The sequence below is a fragment of the Polypterus senegalus genome, chromosome 18, assembly GCF_016835505.1.
Source record: "Polypterus senegalus isolate Bchr_013 chromosome 18, ASM1683550v1, whole genome shotgun sequence".
NCBI lineage: Eukaryota > Metazoa > Chordata > Cladistia > Polypteriformes > Polypteridae > Polypterus > Polypterus senegalus.
Genome location: NC_053171.1, coordinates 49,046,750 through 49,070,759, shown reverse-complemented (window position 1 = coordinate 49,070,759; position 24,010 = coordinate 49,046,750). Strand labels below are relative to the sequence as shown.

Sequence of the window (24,010 nt, the reverse complement as noted above, 5' to 3'; positions counted from 1 at the left end):
CTCATGCATAGCGCCGTGCGTAGAACTCGCACTATATAACATGATGTAAGCACAAAAGCCGAAATGTGCTTACACACAGAAAAATCCAGATGCAGGAATCTGTACGTTCGCCAACTTCCGCGTTCTTCCACTACATAAATCCCGGTCAGCGTGAAAAGTAACGCTCGTGCACGCGCCTGTTGTCCCGCCCCAACTCCTCCCAGAATTACGCCTCTTTCAATATACAAATCAATATAAATAGCCCTTAAGCTCAGCGTTCTGTGAAAAGACAATGGGAAAAGCAAGAGGGAAAATAGAAGAGTTTCAGCGAATACCAAGTGGAGGCAAGGAAAAACGTACTATTTGTTGGTTTAAACAGTGGTGTAAACAACAGAAGGAAGCTGATCAAGTGACATAGCGTGTCGGAGAAACTCGAAAGCTCAAGTTCACAAAGTCTCACAGTGCCCGAAATAAAAAAGAAGTTGTCAGATATCAGTCGCCGTGAAAAGGCTGTCTGAGTGTCCTATGAAAGCTTATTAGGGTACAGAGCAAAAAAAAGCACACAGTGGGGGAAAAAGCACGAAATGTCAACTTCAATCTCAAAATGTCCACTTTAATTACGTAGTTTATTTTTTCACTAAAGTAGAACATCATAAACTTCATCTTAAAATCGTTTAATTAACTAGTTTCTCAAATCGCATCGTAAGTAAATTAGCATGTTAAATGCTTTGTGTTTGTATGTGTTCTTCTATGTGCTCTATGTGTGAATCACTACATGCTTCTTAAAGTGGCTTTCTCTTCCTCCGAAAGGACACAGAATCCATTACATTTGTGATATTACAGCTCCCTGAATAACTAAAATACTGAGATGTATACGTAATATCATTTTCATGATGATAGGAGTTAAAGCATTTATTAAACATGAAAACACGGTGGCGCAGTGGTTGTGCGCGACCTTCTATAAAATAATTTGTTGCAGCAGTACTTGGGGGCGGCTGTAGGCTTGTGGCGGCTCTGGGCAGAGAAAGAATCGGTGGTCCCTTCGTCCGCCAATGTCAATATGGTATCTTATGCACGGCGGATAGCAACGTCCATTGCGGACACTGCATAGCCGCCTCGTGCTCATGACACAAGCGTTTAACTTTTGTCGAAATTTGCCTCTGCGTTTTTAGCTGTGTCGTTATTTTCTCTTTCTGTTTTATATTCAACTAGCAAAATACCCGCTCTTCGCAGCAGAGAAGTAGTGTGTTAAAGAAGTTGTGAAACATTTTAAAAATAACATAGCATGATTGTCAATGTAATTGTTTTGAGACTGTTATGAGTGTTGCTGTCATCAAGGATTTGATTATTATTATTTCTTTCAATCAGGTTCGTATTTGGAGGATGTGTTGTGTTCAAGTTATATTCCTTGTTTGTCAACCGTTTTAAAGATAACAGGTTTCATTCATCGAAGTGTTCACTATCCAAATCGGTACTCGTGAATCTAAAATGTTTAACAGGCATTCCCGGTATTAAGTTATGGATTTGCCTGCAAATATTTAGCGGTAGCGTGTCTATGAACTTAATTTAAACTTAAGCTTTACACCTTGCTTTCCTATTGATATGTCTACAAAGGCTTGTTCAGCTTCAGAGGGTTGTTCTTTTCTTACTGCATCAATAAACAGCTCGTCTTCCTCTTTATCTGAGACATCACACACTGCATGCACAGGTTTACCTTTCCCAATCTTTGTTCAATTTACATTTTTTACACTGTATTTCTGGGCAGCGAGCAAGAGAGAGAATTTCGAAATGAAACCTGCTTTTTGTAAGTAAGCTGTAAGGAATGAGCCTGACAAATTTCAGCCTTCAACCTATACTGGAAGTTGGAGAATTAATGATGAGTGAGTGAGTCAGTCAGTCAGTCAGTCAGTCAGTCAGTCCTTTGCCTTTTATTAGTATAGATATATATTGGCTTGGCGGCCCTGTGCAAGTGCAAACTGTGCACCTGCACAGGGCCACCCCTGCAGTACTGTCTCTTTCAAACATACTAACCTTCAGTTCCTGTCCTTCCTTTTCTTTCTCCAAGTAATGATCTGTAAGTAACCATCTGTAAGCTTAGAGTGCAGATTCTTCAAAACTTTTAAGGAACATTGAAATATCTTCGTAGCACGTTTAATTATTCTATCCTTCACGCCAGTCCCAGTGAAGCATACAGTGCGAGGCAGGAATAACCTTTAATTATTAACAATTTAGATTATTTAAATGAAGTTAAAGTTTTATCTGTATAATATAATAAACATATTTTGCTGCATTTCATCTTAAAAATGTTATCGTCATCATATATAAATACGTGCTTTATAAAGTGGCTCAGGTTGTGCAATGTTATAACTGTTGTACAAGTTTACAGTGAGGTAATTCTACTTATAAGTACAGATAGTTCTACAAGGAGCACTTGATTGAGTGCGTTTTGAGCTCTTGGGATGAAACTTTCTAAACCGCGAGGTCCGTACAGGAAAGGTTTGAAGCGTTTGTCGTGTGAGAAACAGTTCAAATAGGAAGCATGGCTGAGGCAGCGTCTGCTTGATGTTGTATACTGATAACTCTCTTTCTGATCAGCTGCTTCGAGTAGTGCAGTGAGAGTAATATGGAAAAAGATGATCTGCTGTGGCAACCCCTAACAGGAGCAGCTGAAAGAAGTAAAATAAGATGCAGTGAGAGTAACAATGCTAAAGCAGCTATGGTATTTGGAATAGTTTGACCATTCCATGGACCATTATATTGTTACTGGTTAATTACAATCAGATGCATTAAACTAATAAACAATATGCGGTTAATTTTAGTGTATTTATAAATCTGGAAAAGAAAGGATAACCACACAGGAACAGTAGCACTGCTTTGACGCTGGGTGCCACCAGTCTGCAAAACCGAGCGGAGAACTTGCGTACGACAGGGTATGAGGTACCGTGGAAATATGAGTGTCTTTATGCCATGTTTAGGTTTTATACATTGCAATTTGAACGTGGAAACGTTCTTATGCAACATTTCTATGCATACGCCCGTTTATACATGAGGGGCCTGCTGTGCCATGATCCTTCTTACTTTTTTTCTATTTTTTTTCCCTCTGATTTTAACCTTCAATTTCTCTTGTTCTTGGTTTTATCTTCCTTTTTGTCCTACTAAGGCTTTTTAATACCTCAAAACCTCAGTAAGGACAGATGATTAATTCATTAACATCCCAGGCCACTTGTCTACACTACTTTTCATACCCCATGCTGCTTTTTTTGATTTTTTTTTTTAATTAAAAAAAATAAGTGCACTGTGTTTTATCACACCACTGCGTCAAAAGGGAAGAAAATGTATCCTCCTACTACTCTTCATCTACAACCCCAAATCAGAAAAAGTTGGGACTGTGTGGAAAATGTGAATAAAAAAATAAAGCAGTAATTTACAAATTTCCCTTAACTTTTATTTCATTGCAGACAGTATGAACACAAGATAATTCATGTTTTTTTTGGTCAACATCATTTGATTTTTAAATAAACATCCATTCTTGCCATTCAGGCTTGCAACACATTCCAAAAAAAATTGGGATGGGGGCAATTCAGGGGTAGTAATGAGGTATAATAACTAAATAATGATGTGATTTGAAACTGGTGATGTTAACAGGTGATTGCAATCATGATTCGGTACAAAAGCAGCATCGAGGAAAGGCCTACTCCTTTAGGAGCAAAGATGGGCAGTGGATCGCCAGTTTGCCACCAAGTGCGGACAAAAATCTTTGAGATGATGAAGTAAAACGTTTCTCAGAGACAGATAGGAAGAGATTTGGGCATTTCTCCCTCTACAGTGCATAACATAGTGAAAAGAATCAGGGAATCTGGTGAAATTACCGTGCACAAAGGTCAAGGGCGCAAGCCTAAACTGAATGGCCGTGATCTCCGAGCCCTCAGACGGCACTGCATTAAAAACCGTCATTCATCAATAAATGATATAACTGTGTGGGCTCAGGACTACTTCAGGAAGTCACTCTCAAGCACTACAGTACGTAGTTACATTAGGAAATGCCAGCTAAAACTGTACTGTGCCAAAAGGAAGCCCTACATAAATAGTGTCCAGAAGCGCCGTCGACTTCTCTGGGCTCAGAGGCATCTGGGATGGTCCATTGTGCAGTGGAAACGTGTATTGTGGTCAGACAAATCGGTTTTTCACATCTTTTTTTGGAAGAAATGGACAAACTAACTAACTAAAACGATTACAATATTACATCTTGCCTGAAGAAGGGGCCTGAGTTGCCTCAAAAGCTTGCCTATTGTAACCTTTTTAGTTAGCCAATTAAAGGTGTCATTTTGCTTGACTTCTCACTATAAACAGTGTTTGAAATTCACATTTAAGTCATGTGTCAAACTCTACTGGTCTGTCTTTGCTGTTCTTTACTGTTTTGCATATGAAAATTGCATTCTTTTAAAATCTGAAATCGATCTAGTACCCCTAAAAATGTGTAACACTTGTATCTCTAACTTATCTATAGAATCTTTAACTGGAATACCTGTCTGTACTCCCACCATTATTCACAGTTACTATTGGCTTTTTACTTTCTTTTTATATAAAGTATAGGGAAAGTATTGGAATCCTCCAAAAATTCCATTTAGAGATTTTGATGAATCTCAGTGTTTTAGACCTCCCTGAGTCTGAAAATACCGTTTTTGGAATTATGTCTGTGTGTGTGTGTAAACTTGTGAACTTGAGTATGCTTTCACTTAGGTCAACCAAATTTTGTATACAAGTATTTGGTACAAAATGTACATTTCTGTCAACCTTTGGAGTATTTCCATTAATCGGAAGTGGTTACTTTACCTTTACCGATTTATTCAACTTTACTTTAATAATAATTGTTCAATATATTATTAATTTGATTTGTTGGTGATAGTTCTTTATTGTACATAATATAAAAATATAATCATTGTCTTGCGGTTTACTCCTCAAATATTCATCCCCACATATGAAAAAGTTTAGGGAAGACTACTCATGATTTTTATATGTTTTGAGTTCCTGTGTTTGCTTGTATTACTCCAAAAACATTTGTGTATGGCAAATTGGCCATGTTTTCATATATGGATGCTTTCTCTGCATTGTTCTGGTGATACTTCATAAAGCTTTACTTTTCAAAGCTCCATAAAATACATCTATAGAATTAAACTGCAGCTGCTTTTTGAATTAGACCACAGCACAATGAAAGATGCTCAAGGTTCAAATAGCAGATCTTAATCTTGCTTGTTTTAAAACTTGACAACTTTACATATCTCAGCATTCTATAGTCCTTTAAGTCTTTAACTTCTCATGCTTCAAGTATTTCAATGAACAACATTGTGCACTTCATGTGTATGTTCTTATTTTCTGCCTTTTACTATTTTTTTCCCTTTCTTACTTATGAATCAAGTAGCCCCTACCTCATTTAACTATCTGAGTATATTTATGCTTACTGCCTGATAAATTAAAAGCCAACTTTCTTTTCAAAATCAAACATCTGTGCTTCCCTGTTTTGAAGCAGTCACTACAAGGACCTGGAAAATGCCTTTCTGGATTAGCCTTAGAAATTGCTGCTTCCATGCTGATTTGTCTTACATGTTGAATCGTTTCAGATTTGCTGAACACCTTAGTCCTTCTGTATATTCTGTATCTCTCTGGTTCTCCTCTGTGAACTTCACAATATTTACAGGTATTGTCTGTTCAAATGTGGATAGCATATCTGAGCAGCTTAAGCTTGGCAACAAATTCTTTAATTTTGGATATATTGTAATGGTAGGTAAATTTAGACTTTGTACCCTAGTGAAATCCACCTCTGTCTTCATCCCAGATACCTAAGATCAACCGGGTTATTCCTTCCCCTGAGTTTTTGCTGGTATTGATTAGCCACTTCTATTACCTTGTGTATAGTCCCTTAGCCGTTTTTCACTTTTTTCTTTATATTCAGTTGTCTTTAACCATTGCAATGCTGCTGCATCTTGTAACTATCTCTTGCTGGAGGTCAGTTTCACACTCTGTGTTGTCCTCTGTCTCCCATTCTCTACCTCGAAAGTTTTTTTTTCTTTTTTTTTTCCATGCAAAAGATGTTTAAACAAGAAACATCGATGATGCCAGTTGATGGTGGTACTAGGTTTTGATATTTGCACCTGTTAAGGAATCAAAGGTATGTGCTCACCAAATATGATTATAAGGTTAGTGGTGAGCGAGAGGCATCACAGAGTGTGAATTTTGAAGAAGTGGTTTCGGGAGTGAGCAATCTATAGCATGAGAAAGGCCTCCATTATAATTTGTTTTAATTCTGTAATAATTTTATGTTAGTAAGATATGTGGAGTGGATCTACCATCAGGGCTATCTGGTTGCACATAGGTGCCTGGGATGGCAAAGAACCATTTAACCAAACCCCCAACTAGACATCTCAATGAAACAATTTAATCTCCGCACAAGGAAATGTCCATGGGGGATCACTCCTCCTGACCCGCTTGACAAAATTATTGAATCTTTACATGCAGAAATGAGAAAAGGAAGACAACATCGATGAAACAATTAGGTGATAAATACCATGCTGCATTGAACTACTGGGTATCTGTAAGATGCATTATTAAAAATAAGATCAGCTCTCTGTTAAGGTGCTAAGACACCCAGGGTCCTGTGAGTATCTTAATCAAAGTGTGAAGATATGTACCGCATGTACACAGAGTACATGTATGAATTACCCGCATCCCTTCAAATTGTTCATGCATTGTGCCACACCTGTGTTGGTTTTTTGCTCCTTGTATACATGCCTAGTTTAAGACTTTAAACAAATGATTGTAGATAATAAGTTACTGATAATCCTAAGAAAAAACATAGTCCATTTAAAGGGTGAGTCACTTTAAAAATACTGTAATTGAACAATGTGAACATATGCATCCATTTACACACCAAGTCTGTGTGGATCAAGTGCATGCACTTTTATACATGAAACATTTGTCACTGTACATTTATTAAGCAAACTACTAATATTGTGTTTTTATATTCACATCCATTTGCTCTTGTGCTGGCATTTTTAGAATGTTCTTGAATAACTGCTTACTTATTCTTTAATTTCTCAATTTCCTTTTTCAGATTTTTATTTTATTCACACATTCCCTAGACTTTACTAACTAATTAATGGAGACAGTTAAAAGGTCCATCCTAGCTCACCTATAGACTATAGAATAGGAAAGCATTGTCTATTATTGAATGGGTTTCATCATACTGTGATGCACATCGAAATTTTGTCTAATTTTACACATATATATTATCAGAAAAAAACAATATAACAAGTCCCCACAATCTGTTTAACCAGTTTAATATATTGGAAAAATCCCTAAAATAAAATGAGTTAATTAGAAATAACAAGGGAATCACTGGTTAATACTGAAGCTGTTCTTGGCAACCATTGACATTTAATTGTATTTTTAGGATATACTCTGTTAATAAATACATTCAAATTTGGTCAATAATACCCTGTCGATTGATTGATCGATTGATTAACTTATTTATTTATTTATTTATTTTTTTACAGTGGCACTGGTTTTCATTCCAGAATGTAAATGCCTGAATGCATGTTTTTTATGACGGCTCATTTTTGAAGAAACACACCAAAGTTTTCATCAGCCAGCGTTTTTGCTGGCAGAAAGTGAAACATGCCCTTGCCGTTTGGACTGAAATTAAAGAGAACTCGAAGATATACAGTATCCAGTAAAAGTTGCCTTGTCACACGAATTCAGCTCCTGAACAATGAGTTTGTGGAGTTTACTTTGTCTGTAGAGAGCACAGGACAAGAGTGTTTGGAAGCAGTTGCACAGAGACTGGAATTGAGAGAGGTAGGAATTTTTTTTTTCTTAATTGTAAGTTTTTCTACCTTGTACCTTTCCAAATTTTGCTTCACTGCAGTGCTGTGTGTGATGACTGTCTGATTTAATCTGGAGAAATGTATCTGTTATACTCATAATTACGTCTTAGTAGCATAACGAAAAGCCCATTTATTGAAACGGGCCTAATGGTACAATGTTAAGTCAGTGTGTTTCGATTGTGTCCTGCAATTTTGTTAACTGCATATGCCAACCCTTATATCCCTTTTTCTTTATGCTTATTATTGCCTTTCTTCATTGGACATTCCAGCCCTGTTGTGCACTGTGTGATACCCAGATGCATGAACATATGTCAAATACCTTATTACCTTATGGTGGCTACTAGCCTTTGTTCATTGGATATTCCTGCCGTTGTGTGAATGCCAAACCATATCACAACCATCAAGGGCACGGATGCAGGACAGATGGACGCCTTTTCGCCATATATGTATATAGAGATCTTAATCAAAACCAAATAACTGAAATCAAGTTCATTTTAGTCTATGAAAAGAGAATTACCTTTTGGTCATATTTTACACATGTATATACTTCACTGGAGACCATATAATGTATATGTTAGGTTTTTTATTCATTTTTTTGGTTTAATTGTTTAAAATAAAGCTTATTTACATTTTGATGATGGAATATGGTAGGAAAAATGTGTACTTAGCTCTGTATGGGGTGTTTTTGGGAAAATTAGTTTGCAAGACATTCATTACCAAATACATTACAGACAGAATAGCATGAAAAATAATATGGAAATTCCAATTTGAAATAGAGGGATGCTTATTAATTTTTTAAGTCTGCGTCCTCATTAAAATGAACTCTGCTGGACAGTATCAGTTGAGGTTATGAATGAAGATGCTGATGTTTTCTAAGAAAGTAATTTACACTTAACTGCCACCTGTTCAATTGCTTGTTAACGCAAATATCTAATTAGCCAATCACATGGCACCAACTCAATCTATTTAGGCATGTAGACATTGTTAAAACAACCTGCTGAAGTTCAAACCGAGCATCAGAATGGAGAGAAAGGTGAATTAGGGGACTTTAAACATGGCATTGTTGTTGATGCCAGGCATGCTGGTTTGCGTTATTCGTCAGCGACGAGGGGTGAGATTTGTAGGAGGGCTCCTATGGAAGACACACAAAGTATAATCCACCACTATGCATGAAACAGTCCATTCATGCTAATCCAGGGTTCAGTAGACAAGTCAGACAGGTTACACAAAAACACAGCTCTCCTAGTGCTCCGCTGGGCCCCCTTTTTCAGATTTCCCACTGGCCTTTCTTGTCCCCAGCAGCCCCTGCTCCTGCTTCAGTCATCCAGTGAGGAGCATCCTCCTTGAGGCTACTGGGAAATGGAGTTCTTCCCGTGGTAGCACTGTTACACACTTCTTTCTGATTGATCAAGAATTGGTATACAGGTATATGGCAAAAAATAGGTTTATGTTAACAGCATAATTTCAAAAAATAATTGTGACACTCAAAATATTAACTGGCACTTTTGGATGCAGAGTTATTCATATGGCAAAGCTTTGATTGCCGCTTGATATTGTTTTCCTCTTACAAGGTTTGGTGGCATATGGCCCAGAGTTTTCCAACCTGTAATGGTGACATAATGTGAGATCTTTTAAGCAATCTATTATAGTTGACCTTTTTGCTAATTATTCCCACAAACAATAGAAACAGTAGAAAAATTTTATAACTATGCTTACCTGGAGGTAGCAATCTCATTTGATGACCCAATGACAATTTTCAGAAAAAATGCAAATTTAGAAATGGTGTGTAAGTTTTCTAAAAAATTTAGGTTTGTTAAATTTTAAGTAGGCGTTTTATAATTATCTATTTTGTCATCGTCTCAACAATGGATTTTCATAATATTTTCAATTTTGTTGTTATTGTTTTTGTCAATTTTAGTCAACAAAGACAATGGTGTAGGGTTATTTTTTCTTAACTATAAATAGTTGCTTTTGAAAGTGAAAAAAAATCCCACACCCCCAATGGCCTTGAGCTTTTAGTTGTGGACATTCTTGTAATCAAATCTGATTTCAGTTTACTGTACTTATCTAATCTATTAATCATGCCATGAATCTTCTGTTAGGAAGCTAAAGAATTTGACATCCAGAACTGCTAATACATGCTGCTGATAAAGCGGTTGCTCAACACTAACTTCAGTAGTGATAACTGTAGGGAAGATGCATTACCTTAACTGTTAAGGAAAACATATTGAATTAACACTGTTATTGTTCCTTCGTTGGTCATTCCACCTGTTTACTAAACACTGTTAAGACATTATATGTTCACAAGGGTAAGTTAAAAAGTAAAGGCAATTTGAAAATTATGCAGTAATCACAACAGATAGAAACTGATGCAATACAATGTATTTGTAATGGCTTATGGGTAGTTCGAACACACACAGTGCAGCACTGTGCTGTTAGTATAGGTGAAGGTCAAATGAAAATGGAGACTCTGCTGTGAGATTAGCACCATTGTTAAACAACGTGCTGTAGTGAGATTTCTTTGGGCAAAGAAACCTGCTAAAATTCACAGAAGGATTTTGACTTAGTATGGAAGTGAAAATAGCATGACACAACAAAAAAAATTATGAATGGGTAGAAGGGTTTATAGTGGGAAGAGAAAATATAACTGATGAAGCTTGATTTGGTTAACCAACATCATGCACACAAGCCCTTGTCGACACGGCAAATTCCTTCATTAGTGAAGACCAATGGATTATCCTCTCCGTTCTAGCTGCCATGCCTTTAAACTCTTTGTACAGCACTGACTTCATCAGGTAGTACGCTAAAGCATTTATGACTGTGCCATAAAGACATCTCTTAATCATTAAGTTTTACATGCCTAGACATTTTCAGTTATGTAAAATGACATGGTCCCGCAACAACATCAGCACCTGCACTCAGCACGTCTAACATACCCCACGACTAAAAGTCACATAATGTAACATTGGCTTTAAGGTCAAAAGATGCACTGAATTGCTGAGAGAGCAGATGTTTGTCATTGTGAGTATTGTTTGTAATTTCTGCCTTTTGGTCAGAGCTTCCATTGTAGTTCATGGAATGTATTTTTTATTTGCTTAAGATTTGAAACAGACCATTCTCTAGAAGAGTTAGTACTAATTCATTTTTAGTGTGATATTTATATTTGTAAATATACCTCTGTTTCATGATAATGCAGAAAAGAGCAAGATGGCAGAATTTCCTTTGTCTCACTAAAATGTAATCATACAACAACAATGGTTCTTTACATTTGTTTCAAGTTGAAGTAAATGGGGAATGAGCTTTTGGAAATTCTCTGTACTATTTGTGTTATTTGAAATATTACAATATTATTTGTGATATTCATTAGAAAAAAAATCTACAAAATTTCCTGTCATAGGAAACTACTGTCCCAAAAACTTTCCCTACACAAAATTTTTGATTTCTTTGCCACCATTCATCAATGAGCAGAGAAAAAATATAATAACTATTTAAAGGACTTATTACACAATGAGGACAGCATAATATTGCAAAACACATATTCACATTTACATTGAACTTTTTTTTATTGCAGATTGTCTATTGATCTAATATGTTGTTTTTTACAATTAGTACCTACATGAAGCAAGATAAGTATAATAGTACACTTTTACTTTTTGTTTGGAATTCTGTTTGTTAAGAAATGCATTAGGGCTGAAATGTGGTATAAACTGATAAGAATCGCAGTGTCTGCTTGTTTCATTTAAACTGAATTGGTGATATGTCATGATTCTTGGCAGCACTTCTAAGAGTCTATCTGCTCATTTTATGTAGCAATATGAAACATGTTGCATAAGAGAAGAGAAGTCAACTTCCTTGTTTAGTCTGAATGAAGTGATATACATTTTATATATACTATGACAAATAAAGTGATAGAAGTATCTGGTCAAAATCTTTTTTGAGACTTGTTAATTACTTTTGTACATAGTTTTTCCATGCGCATGGAGAAAATGTTTAAATAAAGTAATCTTCTTTCATCTGTTTCTAAACTTGAATTGTCAAGGTATGAGATAAATATAAACAAATATCCAGCTTCTTCAGAGAGTTCAATTAGCATTAAAAGTGTTGATTATGGTTTTATTTTAAAGCTGCATTATAATTTTTGCTATGGTATTTTGCATTTGAAACTTTCACCTTTCTTTAATCATGTGCAGGATTTTCTTTAAAACAGTGCATATTAATTTTTTTTTTAACAGGTGACATATTTCAGCTTGTGGTATCTAAATAAACAGAATCAGCAAAGATGGGTAGATCTGGAAAAGCCTCTTAAAAAGCAGCTAGATAAATATGGCCTAGATGCCACTGTTTATTTTGGTGTTCTTTTCTATGTGCCAAGTGTTTCCCAGTTTCAGCAGGAGATTACAAGGTAAAGCCATTACATGCACATCTGGTTGAACCACAGGAGTCTCTTTTGCTCCTTCAAATATTTCTTGTAAATTGTTGTGTGCTTTTTTTTTTTTAGATATCAGTATTATCTTCAATTAAAAAAGGATATCTTGGAAGGCAAAATACCATGTACAATAGAGCAGGCAATTCGGCTGGCAGGTTTAGCAGTCCAAGGTAACTGGTTATAATTTTTTCAAATAATGCCTGTTTACTTCATTTTACTTCTGCTGTAATAATAACAGGTTGTATTATTTATAGTATGTGTATGCATTTATTAATTTCATGTTAGTAGTTGGTCCCTGTAGGTGTTTTAAAATATTCATTTTTAAAATGACTATTTATGGTTTTTATAATGACCATGTAAAAAGACTGAAAATTATTTTTTTTTTAACTAATGTTTGCTTTAACATCATTCTGAATATATTAGGTCCTCATCCTAACAGAAACCATAAAACATTATAAAATATTATGCCATCTGATTCACATACAAGAGTAATCTTAAAAATACAATGGTTACTCTTCATAATTCTGTTAACCCTTGGTAAGTCTTAAACATTTTGTATTACTTAACAGATTAATAGTTAATGTGCATTCAAAAGTAAACATCATTAAGAAATCTTTTACAGTATATGATGGTAAGTTTTATAATGACTTTCATTAGTAAATCAGTAAGAATGTATAATGTTTCTTTACATTTTTACAAATCATTTATTCATTAGTTTTTGTCTTTTTTGCTGATTAAAGTTGAAACTATTTATTCATTATAAAGGTTTGAAAATATTTATTAATGAAGTAATTAAAGTTATTATAACGTTTTACTAATTCAAAATATTATGGAAGAATCTTTTTCAGTAAATGAATGAAGAGATGGTTGGGTTTTTGACACTTTCAAGTGCTCATACCAGAAGATGCAGAGGGGTTACTATTTATGCAAACTGATAATAACCCAGATAGGCCCATGTCTTGTTTACCGGCTTATTAGCTTCTGTAAAAAATGTCATGATATGAAGAGTCGAGGCAACTGTTCTAAAGTCATTCAAGACATTTGAATGAGGAGTTCGGGTGACTGGAACTACTTTTACTCATTTACATAGTTTGGGTTCCTGTTATAAATCTTTGAAATATATAATGGATTTGTGACAGACATTTTCTTGAAAGAAACATCCACTTATTTTGTCCAGTCCGATAACATTTTGACTTGACTTTGTTGGAGAACCTTTTAAGATTAATGGGTTGCTAAAAACAGACAAGTCAGTTTCCTGCTGTTGTATTTATTTTGTTAGCAACCACTAACTAGAGAGTGGATTCTTTACTTGTACAACCTTAAGATTTACTGTGATCATCTTCTCATTTCATTTGTTAAAGTAGTTGAAATGTGAACACTCAGCAAAGTATGTGCTGACATCATGCAATTGTATTCCAAGTGGATATCCTGTATTGTGGAACATGGTTGTGTGAGAATTAAGGTATAGATAATTGTCCAAGATATTAAGAACACATTGTGAAGCCCAGGTGGGGGGCATATATCTAGGTCAACCCATTTAAAAAATTTGTGCTACTCCCAAGTGGCTTTCACTTGGGTATTCATTTAAACAGTTTCTATGACTTAATAGGAGGAAAAGCACAACCTGATAGTCTTCTGTATTCTCAGGAATACAGTATGTAATACAATTGTTTAGTGATTTGGGTAGCACTGGTTTTGAACATCTACAGAAAGCTACGAGAATTATAGAAAATGCACCTTTCATGTTATTAATCCTAGAAAATCCTTAAATTTAAGACTTGTGGAAAACGTTTCCTGACAAGAAGAAAGTACAGTCTCTTGATTTGTGGTGCAATAACTAGTAATGACTGTCATAAATGTAAACTTCTTATTTATGTGGTATGTTATACAATCCTTTTTAAAAGTCACAAACAATTTGACACGAACGGTTCATCTGCTTACAATTGTAAGAAAAAAGGTTCACTAAGCAGCTCACATGTAAAAAGGAAGAGGCTGACTGTTAATCTCATTGTGTTTCCTTGATGACCTACAGTATTATCTATCCAGTAAAAACACAAATAGACTGTTCCTAAAAGTTACCAAAAGGAATCTGAAAATTCTGTACTTAGAGTAATATGATACTGTTTGGAGGCATTTGAAAATTTCAGTTCAGTTTTAAATGTTCAAACAGTAATGCACATTTTGAATATGCAAAGCAGAGTTTTTTCTTCTTTAAGGTGGTACCTAAAATCTAGCATCACCTGATTAATAAAGGTTTGTTTCTCATTTTATAATTAACAACAATCCCAAGGAATGTGACTGAAAATGGTGTAGAAGGTTAGTTCAAGGCAACCTTAAGTAAAATAAGAAGGTTACACTTATTCTTGCTGAGTCAGAGGAATCTAACTTTAATTTTAGACATAGATTTATTTTGGCATAAGACAGAGTCTGGTTTGTGGCCGGGTTTTGCTTCAGCTGCATAATAAGTGCTTTTAGTCAATTTTGTTTAAAATTCTAACTTGAGTAGGAATTATAAATTATAATTGAATTTTTAATTTCAGTATTTTGTTCAAAAGGACAGATGCTAGAAACATGTTGACATAGACTATTGTGAAAAAAGGATGAGATATGATAGTTTCCATAAAGACCCCAGGAATCCTTAAATTTTGAAACAGGGAGAGGTTGTTTCCTGCCATTGAGACAGGGAAAAGCGGGTTTCCTGTTATTGATCTCAGTGAGAAGACACAAGTGCTCCGTGTCTGTTTTGCCTGTTGAAATCTGAGGCATGACAAACTGAATTAAGAAAGTTTGAATATGTTTTATGTTATGCAGTATACATCAAACAAAATATAAATTTAATTTATTTAATACTCATTTTGTAGAAATCTGAGATCCCCAGGCCATAGATATTAAGGTAGCTCAGATGTAGGTGGTTATAACCAAACATGCTTGCAGTGTATTACTCAATAAGACCAAGCAAACACAACAGGCGTATAGTTCAACAAAACAGATAATCTCTCAGTTGTGGTCCCCCAATATTGTTTTGAATTGCTTGTTCTTTGCAGTTTCTTTACTAGGCCCTCTACTTATTCTAATGCCAGTTAATTATATTTTGTATCTTTACTGTTTTGTATATTTGTATGTTTATTTTCCCAGCAAAATTAAGCCAATTTATAATGTTGCCTACTCATCCATAAGTGATTTTTGCTTGAGTTTTGTTTCACTGGCTTGTGTAAATAGTATTTTATAAACCAAACTTTTTTCCTTTTACCTACAGGATGCTTTCAGTGGCAGAAGTAAACTATTCTAAGCCACATTTACATTTCCTCTTTGATGTGACCTGATTGCAGTTTTTCCACATATCGGATTTTGGTCACATTTTTGGAGATTGAATTCAGGCTGCCTTAATATGTAGTACTGAATTCTAGTTCAACACTTATAGTATATCCAATGAAATCTGTTTTTGGTCAAGAATGTGAGCTGATTACATCATTTTTATGCATTATGTGCTACTTTAGAACAATCATGATAGATGAAGCAAATGGTCAATGGTGCATGCAGCAAGAAAAGGAAATTTTTAATAATGTTAAAGGGGATAAACCTTCTCACCATATTTAGATAACAAGCTCCGCATCTAAGAATTGAAGAAGCTAGAACGATTATCAGCAAAAATAAATATGCCAGGATCCATGGTGATTCCTTATATACATTGCTGCATCACAACCACTTACATTCCATATACAGTGGTGTGAAAAACTATTTGCCCCCTTCCTGATTTCTTATTCTTTTGCATGTTTGTCACACAAAATGTTTCTGATCATCAAACACATTTAACCATTAGTCAAATATAACACAAGTAAACACAAAATGCAGTTTTAAATGATGGTTTTATTATTTAGGGAGAAAAAATCCAAACCTACATGGCCCTGTGTGAAAAAGTAATTGCCCCTTGTTAAAAATAACCTAACTGTGGTGTATCACACCTGAGTTCAATTTCCGTAGCCACCCCCAGGCCTGATTACTGCCACACCTGTTTCAATCAAGAAATCACTTAAATAGGAGCTGCCTGACACAGAGAAGTAGACCAAAAGCACCTCAAAAGCTAGACATCATGCCAAGATCCAAAGAAATTCAGGAACAAATGAGAACAGAAGTAATTGAGATCTATCAGTCTGGTAAAGGTTATAAAGCCATTTCTAAAGCTTTTTGACTCCAGCGAACCACAGTGAGAGCCATTATCCACAAATGGCAAAAACATGGAACAGTGGTGAACCTTCCCAGGAGTGGCCGGCCGACCAAAATTACCCCAAGAGCGCAGAGACGACTCATCCGAGAGGTCACAAAAGACCCCAGGACAACGTCTAAAGAACTGCAGGCCTCACTTGCCTCAATTAAGGTCAGTGTTCACGACTCCACCATAAGAAAGAGACTGGGCAAAAACGGCCTGCATGGCAGATTTCCAAGACGCAAACCACTGTTAAGCAAAAAGAACATTAGGGCTCGTCTCAATTTTGCTAAGAAACATCTCAATGATTGCCAAGACTTTTGGGAAAATACCTTGTGGACTGATGAGACAAAAGTTGAAAGTTTTGGAAGGCAAATGTCCCATTACATCTGGCGTAAAAGGAACACAGCATTTCAGAAAAAGAACATCATACCAACAGTAAAATATGGTGGTGGTAGTGTGATGGTCTGGGGTTGTTTTGCTGCTTCAGGACCTGGAAGGCTTGCTGTGATAGATGGAACCATGAATTCTACTGTCTACCTAAAAATCCTGAAGGAGAATGTCCGGCCATCTGTTCGTCAACTCAAGCTGAAGCGATCTTGGGTGCTGCAACAGGACAATGACCCAAAACACACCAGCAAATCCACCTCTGAATGGCTGAAGAAAAACAAAATGAAGACTTTGGAGTGGCCCAGTTAAAGTCCTGACCTGAATCCAATTGAGATGCTATGGCATGACATTAAAAAGGTGGTTCATGCTAGAAAACCCTCAAATAAAGCTGAATTACAACAATTCTGCAAAGATGAGTGGGCCAAAATTCCTCCAGAGCGCTGTAAAAGACTCATTGCAAGTTATCGCAAACACTTGATTGCAGTTAGTGCTGCTAAGGGTGGCCCAACCAGTTATTAGGTTCAGGGGGCAATTACTTTTTCACACAGGGCCATGTAGGTTTGGATTTTTTTTTTCTCCCTAAATAATAAAAAACATCATTTAAAAACTGCATTTTGTGTTTATTTGTGTTATATTTGACTAATGGTTAAATGTGTTTGATGATCAGAAATATTTTGTGTGAAGAATAAGAAATCAGGAAGGGGGCAAATAGTTTTTCACACCACTGTAAGCTAACTGTGTTGGTAAATGCTCAGGCAACACTTAGACCATGTAAAGTTTAGATCACAGACATTGCACAATATTTATTTACCAATTCCAGTTTAGGGATTGAGACCTGGGAGTTTAAACATGGCCCAAATTTAGCCCTACTTTAATGTAAAGTATGCAGTATTATAGAAGTAGCACACAGGCTATAAATTCACGTGTGCTTGGTAAACTACGGAAAAAAACTTGATTTATTTTAATCCTTGATACAAAAATGTTGGAGCTGACCACTATTCAGTAGTTAATCTTCTTTCTCTTTCTAGTTTAAAAATACTTAATCAACCTGTTCTCTTAGTCTTCTTTTTCTTTTTTTTATCCACTAGGACTTCACCATTCCACAGGATTGATATAGTCTTTCAAGAAAAGTTCATTCCAGTAGCTTACATTTTTATTTAGGCCTCTGCAGTAGTTTTTACCTTTATATTATGCATTACTGTACCACCAACTTTATCACAGTGCAAGTTATTTAGTGAGTTCAAATGTCCAGGTTTAACCCAAATTTCATACAGAAGCAGGCTGAGCACACCGGCAGTTACATTTGGGGATATCTGCAAACAAAACAACAGAATAGTTGAAAATGGTGACAAAAGTATTTACTGCACTATGCCACAGTATTACTGCTGGCTGCAGCTATATCAGACCTATTTTACTTTGTTCTTATGTAAAAACAAAAGTATCTAAATGAAAATCAGTTGAAATTCAGTCAAAGATTTTTCATATTTTATGTGTTTCTTTGTCTCTGTGGAGTATTTGTAAATATTATAGTTCATATATCTACACACACAGTCTTATAGTTGTGCTTGAAATTTTGTGAACCCTTTAGAATTTTCTATATTTCTGCATAAATATGACCTAAAACATCATCGGATTTTCACTCAAGTCCTAAAAGTAGATAAAGAGAAACCAGTTAAACAAATGAGACAAAAATATCATACTTGGTCATTTATTTATTGAGGAAAATGTTCGAATATTACATATTTGTGAGTGGCAAACGTATGTGAACCGCTAGGATAAGCAGTTAGTTTGAAGGTGAAATTCGAGTCAGGTGTTTTCAGTCAATGGGATGACAATCTGGTGTGAGTGGGCACCCTGTGTTAGTTAAAGAACAGGAATCTATCAAAGTCTGCTCTTCACAACACATGTTTGTGGAAGTGTATCATGGCACGAACAAAGGAGATTTCTGAGGACGTCAGAAAAAGTGTTGTTGATGCTCATCAGGCTGGAATAGGTTACAAAACCATCTCTAAAGAATTTGGACTCCACCAATCCACAGTCAGGCAGACTGTGTACAAATGGAGGAAATTCAAGACCATTGTTACCCTCCCCAGGAGTGGTCGACCAACAAAGATCACTCCAAGAGCAAGGCGTGTAATAGTCGGCGAGATCACGAAGGACCCCAGGGTGACTTCTAAGCACCTGAAGGCCTCTCTCACATTGGCTAATGTTCATGTTCATGAGTCCACCATCATGAGAACACTGGACAACAATGGTGTGCATGGCAGGGTTGCAAGGAGAAAGCTACTGCTCTCAAAAAAAAAACCATTGTTGCTCGTCTGCAGTTTGCTAAAGATCACGTGGACAAACCAGAAGGCTATTGGAAGAATGTTTTGTGGACGGATGATACCAAAATAGAACTTTTTGGTTTAAATGAAAAGCGTTATGTTTGGAGAAAGGAAAACACTGCATTCAAGCATAAGAACCTTATCCCATCTGTGAAACATGGTGCTGGTAGTATCATGGTTTGGGCCTGTTTTGCTGCATCTGGGCCAGGATGGCTTGCCTTCATTGATAGGACAATGAATTCTGAATTATATCAGAATGTGAAAGGAAAATGTCAGGAAATCTGTCCATGAACTGAATCTCAAGAGAAGGTGAGTCATGCAGCAAGACAACGACCCAAAGCACACAAGTTGTTCTGCCAAAGAATGGTTAAAGAAGAATAAAGTTAATGTTTTGGAATGGCCAAGTCAAAGTCCTGACCTTAATCCAATTGAAATGTTGTGGAAGGACCTGAAGCGAGCAGTTAATTTGAGGAAACCCACCAACATCCCAGAGTTGCAGCTGTTTTGTACGAAGGAATGGGCTAAAATTCCTTCAAGCCGGTGTGCAGGAATGATCAAAAGTTACCGTAAACATTTAGTTGCAGTTATTGCTGCAAAGGGGGGTCACACCAGATACTGAAAGCAAAGGTTCACATACTTTTGCCACTCACAAATATGTAATATTTGATCATTTTTCCTTAATAAATAAATGACCAAGTATAATATTTTTGTCTCATTTGTTTAACTGGTTTCTCTTTATCTACTTTTAGGACTTGAGTGAAAATCTGATGATTTTTTAGTTCATATTTATGCAGAAATATAGAAAATTCGAAAGGGTTTACAAACTTTCAAGCACAACTGTATGTGTATGTGTGTGTGTATTTAGCTGTAATTTCATAAAAGAAAGTATTGCATTTGTTATTTTAAATTATAGACATTGTAATCATTATGTATATTACATACTGGCACACAGGTTTTTATTGTTACTTTTTAAACACTCTAATTTTGTGATATATTACAATTTTTTTCATTCTCATTTTATATTTCTGTTCTGAATGTTGAAATGATGTCCTTGTGGACAAAAATATCAGTCTCTTGTTGCTAACTGTAAACAAACTGAGTAAATTCTTTCCATTTTAACATTTTAATTTGGAAATGAAATTCATGTATCTCAAAAGTCACTATAGTAAGACTAGACTACTCAGTTATACCAAGTATTTCTTGACCGTGGTGAGTCATGAAAAACATACTGTGTTTGATGCCTTTTGAGCTGAATCCTTTTGTTTTGGTGCTGCCTGGGTACTTGGTATGGTATATTTCATTTTCTGCTTTTTCTCTTCATGTTTTTAATAGCAAGTATCAAAATTTTAAGAAAACATTTGAAGAAGTGTGTCTCTAGTTTGTAGCCTCCATTTTTGATTTCCTTCTGTCATCCCTGCTCTCACCATTCATATTATAAAATCTTGTTGAACACTACAAATCAACCCTTTTCATGGCTATAGATAAATTAACTCCTTTGAAATAAGGAATTTACCAATTCCATGGTAGAAGGCCCTTCCATCTATGATAGCAGCCAGCTGACAATTTTAAAGATGACAGAAAATTTGCTCCATGCTACATGTTCAGGCTTTCTCAGTACAAATCAATCACCTGGCGGAGTGATGGCTCTGATGCTAGGGATCCAATCCCGTAAATGCCAAAAGGTACTCTGCTCTGTTGGGCCCTTGAGCAAGGCCCTTCACCTGCAATTGCTGAGCACTTTGAGTAGTGAGAAAAACGCTATATAAATGCAAAGAGTTAAAGAATGATTAATTCATCTTGGCTAGAGTAGGGTCTATTTTGACACCAATCACTCATAATTCCTCAGAGTCTGACCTTATTTTTCTGTTCCTTTGTATGTATATGCTTTGTAATAACATATCTTTGAGCATGTTATTATTTTTGTGCAGAATTTTTTTTTTTCAGTTGTTGAGATTTTCTGGCTCACTACCAGATTTGAAAATAGTACAGTAAATACTGGATGGAAGTCAAGTTCTTAAATGTAAAATAACAGAGCTCATTCTGATTGACAGTCGAGCTGTGCTGAAAAATTAATTTGTGTTTTGTCTCTCTAGATAATGGGTGACTCAATCATCCCTTCATTTTTTTGTACAGAAATTTAGTGTCATCTGTGATTAATTCTTTTTTTTTTTATTCCTTGCAAATAAAATGCAATAAAAAGTTTTTCTTGAATCTTTATCTCCTGCATCTACTCATTTAAATCCTTTTTTTTGTATTGATTAGTTGATAAATAGTTTTTATCACATTCTTATAACTCGGTATTGGCAGATTCCTCTTCTATTTGTTTCATCTCGGGTGTAGTTTGCTCTAAAGGCTGCTGCAGTTCTCAACATGGAGCCTTTGCAGCAGGAATAACTATTTACTTCACTGGCTGTCTGTGTCTTTGCATACAAAATTCACTGACAAACAAGATATATAAAGACTTCTGTGGCCCTTCAGTGGACTACACTAGTCATGTCCTGTATTTTTTATGTTTCAGTCCTCTTAACTCTTGGCCTGCTGAAGGTGTTAGTTGTTCTGTGTTTCCAGTTAAGACTAGTGGCACACTGTACGACTTTAAGTTGGTAAGACTGCCAAACTCTACCACTGCAGTTGCAGAATCTTGTTACCTTGAGAATGTGGGATTATACATCTAGGAATTTCTAGGGGTTGGCCAATTACATTTCTTGGCACAGTTTTAAACTTAAAAAGTTTAACAAACTCATTGCAATTTAAAAGCCAATCAGTGTGCTTCTTGATGTAACCAATTGTCTTTAATAGTGTTTCCTAGTTTCCATTTTGTTGCATAAAAACAAATTTGAGAGGTATGATCAGAGAGAAGAACCTGTCCTGTGTTTGCAAAGTCTTAAACCCCAATTTTTCCTTAAATCCATGTGGCTGTATTCTGTGCATTATACTTTCAACTTAGCACTCATTGGTTTTCACATCTCTTGTGTACACACATGCACGCACACACACCCACCCTAGGATTTAATACAAAATCAAACCTGTTTGATTTTTCCACAATGAGTTTCAGGCAACTACAACTGAGTTGCTGGGGAGCCTGGAACCCATCTTTACAGCATCAGGCACAAGGGTGGTTCCAGCTCATGTTATGTTGGTGAGCACATCCATCCATCCATTTTCCAACCTGTTGAATCCGAACACAGGGTCACGGGGGTCTGCTGGAGCCAATCCCAGCCAACACAGGGCACAAGGCAGGGCGCCAACCCACCACAGGACACACACTCACACACTCTCTCGCCAAATCACCTAACCTGCATGTCGTTGGACTGTGGGAGGAAACCAGAGTACCCAGAGGAAACTGACGCAGACACAGGGAGAATATGCAAACTCCACGCAGGGAGGACCCGGGAAGCGAACCCAGGTCTCCTAACTGCGAGGCAGCAGCACTACCACTGCGCCACCGCGCCACCCTTGATGAGCCCATTTCTAGAGAAATCCACGTACACACCCACATTAGGCCAATTTAGAGCTGCCAACTAACCTGTTTGCTTTATTCTTCAAACATAGATTTGCACTTCATTTATGCATTTTTGTTAGAATATTAGCTTTTATCCAGCCTTTTTATTGTCCTTACTTTTATATGTTCCTTCTCCTTTTGCAACCTTTTGCATTTTTGTTGTATGTTATGAATACGGGAAAAACATTCTATACATAAATGACTTATTCTTATTCCTTGATTTGTCCAGTAATAAATCTGACAAATTACATTTTTTAAGCCAAGCTCTTTCTTCCTTGTAACAGTATGAAAATACAAATGAATGCAAATATCTTAACTTCTGCATAGGCAGAGCATTTTGCTTTAGAATGTTTACAGCCGTGCTTATGATGCTTGTTACCATTTGCTGTGTTATATTGGTTGGAAAAAAAAACAAAAAAAACTGTTCACTGGCTGTACCCTTTCTCATTTAACAGTGTGCCCTGTGGAACATTAGAAGCAATGCATTTTTATATAAGTATGTACATAAATTAAAATTAATCAATTTTAATTCTGTAAAGCCAAAAGATTAATCTTTCCTGAAAAAATATTTTCTTGTGATCAAACTTCTATTAAGGAAAAAGCCAATGTAAGAGAGAAACAATAAAATCTAATTTTAGATCCAAGAAAAGAGTCATCCCTCCACAGGAAAAGACTGGGTGGTCCCAGAGCACATGGAAGAAAGGAATTGTTCAAATAAAGTGATTGTTTTCATTTTTTCTTGTTGTTTTGCTGTGTGTGTGTCTTACAGCGGATTTTGGGGACTTTGATCAATATGAATCCCAAGACTTTCTCCAGAAATTTGTTCTGCTTCCAATTGTAAGTTATGTTTTTAAATTTTTTTTTAAGATTATTTACTATAACAAAAGCTATTTTTCCCCATTTGCTCCTTTCCTGCTCATAAACCAATTCCTACTATGTACAGTGCAACTCTGTATATATTTACAGATAGTTGCCTTTGATAGTATTTTAAAGAAGTTGCATTTCCAAGTATTATTCCTATTTCCATTGTTTCATAGGATTTTTACTCACTTGTTGAGTTACTGTGTTGTTTTATGAAACACACATTTTAATGCTTTGTTGTAGGTGTCTACAAATCATTTGCATACCTGTCTTAATCTGTTAATTCTAAACCTAAATTTGTTATGCTCTGTCATTTAAAACAGATCAAATGCTACCACTTCAAATATCCATATCTTTGCTGCATCTCAAAATATTTTCAATATTTTACAATTTAGATTTATATTTTTACTCTTGGGGCGGCACGGTGGCGCAGTGGTAGCG

General features: G+C 35.8%; 1 protein-coding gene across 2 annotated transcripts in view; it reads left to right on the top strand.

Moving 5' to 3' along the window:
* The window catches only part of ptpn21 (protein tyrosine phosphatase non-receptor type 21), a 93,013-nt gene that overhangs the window by 29,275 nt on the left and 39,728 nt on the right, over positions 1-24,010 (top strand). For both annotated transcript variants that reach the window (XM_039741010.1, XM_039741009.1), the window contains exons 2-5: positions 7,530-7,830; positions 12,092-12,261; positions 12,358-12,455; positions 23,478-23,545. In XM_039741010.1, the coding sequence (XP_039596944.1) occupies positions 7,651-7,830; positions 12,092-12,261; positions 12,358-12,455; positions 23,478-23,545 (516 nt within the window). In that variant the 5' untranslated portion in view covers positions 7,530-7,650. The remainder of the gene's footprint in view (positions 1-7,529; positions 7,831-12,091; positions 12,262-12,357; positions 12,456-23,477; positions 23,546-24,010) is intronic.